Raw genomic sequence first — 2,623 nt, 5'->3', positions numbered from 1 at the left:
TAAATATTGATATAAAAGCATGATGCAAAAAGGACGTATCATGGAGCTGCTCGCCTAGTTGTCGAAGACGTCCCCGAGCGCAGCAGCCCGCGAGGGGAGACGCAGCCTGAGGGTAGCGCTCGACGAAGAAGCCCCAGCGTCGGCCGCCTCGTGCACCGGCATCGGAGATGGAAGACGCGGGGAGTCCGGCTGCGCGGGCTCCGTGGGCGGCACAGGCGGCGCAGGTTCGGCCTCCTCCTGGACCTCATAATCTTGTGGCATGGGTGGCTGCAGGACCATCCATGGCCCCCAACCATGCACCGGGTACGGACGCGGTGGTGGAGGAGCCACAAGTTCCGACTCAACGTCGACGTCCACTGCGTCGTCCGGGGGCTCCAGTACCTCGTTCGCATACAGGTTTGGAGCAGCCGGTCTGGCAAGAATCCAGGCCGGGAGCGGCGCCGCCGCCGGCATGGCCGGTTCGGGCGGAGCATTAGAAGGCCCAGCACCATTGCGACCTCGGGCGCCATGTCCAAGACGTGGTCCACGGCGACGGAAACTGTTCCAGCGGCCTCCCAACCGGCGCAGATCATGGGCGTGGCGGTTGTGGCGGCGAAGTCCGCCAACACCATGGCGATGGCGACGGCCCTGTCGGCGTCTACCGCTGCTATGAACAAGGTGCAGGAAGAAGGACATGAGACCACGAGGCATCCTCTCACCTTTTCCTTTCTTCCCTTCTGGCTCTCTTTTCTGGCGACTGTCGCCGGCGTGATTTGCCTATGCGTGCTCTGGGCAGAGACTCGTGGTGATAACGTGTGAAAGAATGATTTGATCCAAGTGTCTTATTCCATTGATGATCAGGCATTTATACAAGGGGAACCGGTGCTTATGAGAAGATGCGCCTGTTCGAGGGGATGCGAGGAGCGGATGCAACGGTTGCCTGGAGAGGCTCCCGCACGAACGAGGCGGCGGTTGCCTCGAGAGGATCATGTGCATGCTGTTATTTACAACAAGGATTATCTCTAATAATTAAATCCTAACAGGAAGCACCCCGGCTAGAAATAGGGGGGCCGAAGAGATTTAAGGGAAGGCCCCGTAAATGCGTGTAAGAACCTGTACGTCTGGGAATATTGGGAGTTAGTCTGATGGGCTTTGCTAGCCCCACGCATAAAGAGATTACTATTGTTGGATTGAGCACATCTCTTGACCTCCTCGAAAATACAACCCATCACTTTGGCGCGGCGACTAGATCTCGCATTAAGTGAGACGGTATGAACTCTCGCTGCAAGCTTCAACAGTAAAGGGCCGGCCCCACTCACCACACTTTAAAAGAAAATGGTGAGGAAAAAAGAGCACGTATCAAGTAAGAGGGCCGGATATACTTGAGGCGAATTGAGCCCGCTTTTCACTGATTTTTTCAGCTTGCCCTTTTTATATTTGTGTCTTTCTTTTTGTTTCATTTTTATTCAGTTTTCTCGGTTTTTTTTTCATTTCCGTTTTCCTTTGTTCTTTGTTTGGTTTTATTTTTCTTCCCCAGATTTTTGTTGTTTATTTTCGTTTTTCTTTTGGTTTTTCTTTGTTTCTTTCATTGTTTTTATTGGTTTTTCTTTTCTTACCCATTTTCCTTTTTTTCTGATACATGGTCAACATTTTTTACACATTTATCATTTTTCAAAGACAAGTTTAACATTCTTTGGATACATCGTCAACATATTTTCTATAAACATTTCACATTTTCCACAGACAAGTTTAATATTGTCCGAATACATGATCAACATTTTTTTCGATACACACTTAACATTTTTCAAAGACAAGTTTAACATTTTTTTAACACATGGTAAATATTTTTTCTATGCACATTTAACATTTTTCAAAGACAAGTCTAATTTTTTTAATACATGGTCAACATTTTTTCCGTACACATTTAACATTTTCGAATACAAGTCTAACATTCTTTGAATACATGGTAAACATTTTTTCTACACATTTGACATTTTTCAAAGGCAAGTTTAAATTTATTGAATACATGGTAAACCTTTCTTCTATAGACAACTAACATTTTCTAATTACAAGTTTAAAAAATAACACATGGTCAATATTTTTTTCTATACACATTAAAAAAATCAAATATAGGTTTAACATTTTTCTAGTACATTGTCAATATTTTCTCTATACACATTCAACATTTTCCAAAGACAATTTTAACATTCTTTGAATATATGGTCAACATTTTTTCTATATACATTTAACATTTTTCAAAGACAACTTTAACATTCTTTGAATACATGGTAAACATGTTTTCTGGACACATTTAACCTTTTACAAAAACAAGTTTAATTATTTTTTAAATAGATGGTCAATATTTTTCTATACACATTTAACATTTTTCAAACCCAAGTTAAATATTTTTTGAATATATGGTGAATTGTTTTATGTACACATTTTAACCTTTTTCAGTTACAAGTTTAACATTTTCGTACACTTATTCAAAAGAAATAAAACAATTGGATTACCATTTTGTAAGTACATGGACAACAGTTTTTGTATACACATTTCACGTGGTATACATGATAAAAAAAATATCTATACACATTTAACATTTTTTTAATGCTTGATTAATATTTTTTGAAATGTTTTGTGTAAA

At 41.5% G+C, this 2,623-nt stretch overlaps 1 protein-coding gene across 1 annotated transcript; it reads left to right on the top strand.

The window, feature by feature from the left end:
• The first annotated feature begins 294 nt into the window (after positions 1-294).
• On the top strand, positions 295-798 carry LOC123090285 (uncharacterized). The gene has a single exon (XM_044511660.1). It carries the CDS (start codon positions 295-297, stop codon positions 796-798), a length of 504 nt encoding a protein of 167 aa, XP_044367595.1.
• The last annotated feature ends 1,825 nt before the right edge of the window (positions 799-2,623 follow it).

This window comes from Triticum aestivum, chromosome 4B (assembly GCF_018294505.1).
Source record: "Triticum aestivum cultivar Chinese Spring chromosome 4B, IWGSC CS RefSeq v2.1, whole genome shotgun sequence".
Classification (NCBI taxonomy): Eukaryota; Viridiplantae; Streptophyta; class Magnoliopsida; order Poales; family Poaceae; genus Triticum; species Triticum aestivum.
This window is presented reverse-complemented; position numbering and strand designations above follow the sequence as displayed.

What these genes read in the sequence shown, in the direction of transcription:
- LOC123090285 (XM_044511660.1), top strand. Translation starts at nt 295, where the DNA reads ATGCACCGGGTACGGACGCGGTGGTGGAGGAGCCACAAGTTCCGACTC.